Below are 2,739 nucleotides of genomic sequence, written 5' to 3'. Positions count from 1 at the left end.
AAAAAAAAAAAAAGAAGAAGGAGAAAATTAGAAAAAATACTATAATGTTATATTTGAAACGGAAATATCAGCATAAACCAGATTGCTTTTTATTCCATGAATAGGATTTGGGATTTCAGTTCTGGGGGCAGGAAAAGTGAAAGGTGAGGCTGGATTATCTTATTGTGCTAGAAGTCAAGCAAATGCTCACAGACTAATAACTTTGCATGAAAGGGGTACCATTAGTTAAGAGGCTAGCTTGGAAGTACTACTGGCCAAATTTGGAATAATTTGAATATCAGAAAGAATAATGATTATAATCAGTTATAACACATTGAATAAATAAAAATTTATAAGTTTATAGTGATACTGCAGAAACAAAGGGGGAAGGTGGAGTGAAGAAATAACAGTTCTTTACAGAAGAATACCATCTATCTAATGTGGGTGCAGTGATCAGTTAGCAGATCACCATTTTTCAATCCCCAGTGTAATAACCACTTCAGATAAGGATCTGCAATGGCTACCTATATGATTAGGTGAAAAGCTGTTGAAGAACACATAGTTCTCCTAGTGCCAAAGTATTTGACCTCAGGTTGGGGAAAACGTACTTTGCAATGGGGAGATTTGGTGGTCAGCACCTTAACCAAGCGATCAAGTTCATATAATTAATAGTGGAACATCATATGCCTTCTGATAGGGTGCAGTATGAAGAATACAGCATAACCTATGATGCCTCCTTCCTGAAAATGGTGGATCTGAATCCAGTTAAACCCCTATATCTTCCAGTGTACAAAAGTAAAGAAGATAGAGGAGCAAGTTAAACAATGCCATGAGGAAACAATCATGAAAATCCACAGTGTGGGACAGTTCTACAAGACAGCTGTTCTGAATACTTCAAAAAGTTAAAGTTACAGAAAACAAAAAGTGTGCAATAGAATAATCACACTTAAAATTAATAATAAATATAATCTTCAACATTTTAAAGTTTTATATTCTAGCAACCACATTATTCAAACCCTTTATTACAGCTGATTTCTTGAGCAATTGGTATCAAACTGTGTTAGTTTTTATTTTAAAATTCTTAGGAGCATACTTGAATTTTATGGTTAAAATTGAATATTAAGTATTAGACTAGCAAAAACTCATCTGGATTTTAAAAGCTGGATATTTTGCTTTCTAAACTTGATGTGTTCTGAGATAAGTTAACTTTTTTTTTTAATATCTGTAAGTGAAGTTTTATTAGAAACAGCTGTACCCAGTCATTACATATTTTTGTGGCTACTTTCATGCTTCACAGACAGGGTTGTATAGTCTCTATCTAATTGTGAACCTGGCAAATATCTGTTCATCCCTAAAACTTCAGTTGTCTTCTTTTTTTTTTTTTATTATTGCATTTTAGGTTTTGGGGTACATGTGAAGAACATGCAAGATTGTTGCATAGGTACACACATGGCAGTGTGATTTGCTGCCTTCCTCCCCTTCACCTATATCTGGCTAACTTTTGCAGTAGAATAGTCTACACTTTAATAAGATATAGATAAAGAAGTATGTGTATAGTTAAAATGAAAAGTCATGATTTTGATGTTATGATTGAGAAAGGTAACATAATATTAATCCACAGGTGCTGTGGATTAGAAGTAGTAATATAGAAGTATTATTTTTTATTTTTCTGAGGCTGAGTCTCACTCTGTCACCCAGGCTAGAGTGCATGGTGCAATCATGGCCCACTCCAGCCTCAACCTTCCAGACTCAAGCAATCCTTCCACCGAGGATTTTTCCAGCTCCCAAATAGCTGGGACTTTTCCAGGCACACGCCACCACACCCAGCTAATATTTTTATAGACGGGGGTCTCATTATGTTGCTCAGGCTGTTCTTGAACTCCTGGGTTCAAGTGATCCTCCTGACTTAGCCTACCAAAGTGCTCAGATTACAGATATGAGCCACCTCACCCAACCTAAGGGCAACTTTAGTTCTTAGACACCTTAGGAGACACTGAATGGAAAAAGGAGATGCATATTTAAGTGAGTAAATACATTTGTATCCTTTAGAGAATTTTTAAATACAATTCTTTGTCATTTTGATGCAACCTTATTTTTACCCAAGTTACTCCTTTAAGTAATTAATTAAGGGAATCCAACACATAAGTGATAAAATAACTTATCTAAGTTGTACAATTTATGAGGGCTGTGGCCCTTTATAATATTTTCTTTTTCTTCTTAACAGCAAGCTAGTACTTTGGCAGATCTGGACAGTGGAAATATGGAAAAAATCATTAAAGATGAAAATGTTACTCTATATGTGTGGGCAAACCTCAAGAAGAATCCAAGGTACCCTGTGGGTCATATTTTCCCCATAGGCGGAAAGACTGAGCCACATCATGATTGCCAGACAGATGCCTATTTCATAGCAGCGTGGTGTGTTTGGAAAAGCCTATTTTAGGAAGTTAGCCCACTGAAGGTTGAATCACAAACCTGCCATTTACTTACACAAGTTACTTAACTTTGTTGAGCTTCAGTATATCATCAGTAAAATGATGATTATGCCACTTAATAGGATTGGATTGAAGATTAAACATTAGTGCATATAAAAGTTATAGCATAGTATCTATTACCAATATGCACTCATTAAATACCAGGTTTTCCCCTTCTCTTTACCCGCTTAACCCTTCTGCCCTCCAAAAAAGCAGAAGTGGTAAGTACTTTCTTTTTTTTTTTTTTTTTTTTTTTTTTTTTTTTTTTTTTTTTTTTTTTTTTTTTTTT

The 2,739-nt window shown here is 34.8% G+C and overlaps 1 protein-coding gene across 5 annotated transcripts in view; it reads left to right on the top strand.

The window, feature by feature from the left end:
• CFAP94 (cilia and flagella associated protein 94) overlaps window positions 1-2,739 on the top strand; it is a 108,287-nt gene that overhangs the window by 60,302 nt on the left and 45,246 nt on the right. For all 5 annotated transcript variants that reach the window (XM_037736508.1, XM_037736507.1, XM_037736511.1 and 2 more), the window contains one exon: window positions 2,204-2,307. In XM_037736508.1, the coding sequence (XP_037592436.1) occupies window positions 2,204-2,307 (104 nt within the window). The remainder of the gene's footprint in view (window positions 1-2,203; window positions 2,308-2,739) is intronic.

Source organism: Cebus imitator, unplaced genomic scaffold (assembly GCF_001604975.1).
Source record: "Cebus imitator isolate Cc_AM_T3 unplaced genomic scaffold, Cebus_imitator-1.0 Scaffold25, whole genome shotgun sequence".
In the NCBI taxonomy this organism is placed as follows: domain Eukaryota; kingdom Metazoa; phylum Chordata; class Mammalia; order Primates; family Cebidae; genus Cebus; species Cebus imitator.
The sequence above is the reverse complement of the archived record's forward strand: the minus strand, read 5'-3'. Positions and strand labels throughout refer to the sequence as shown.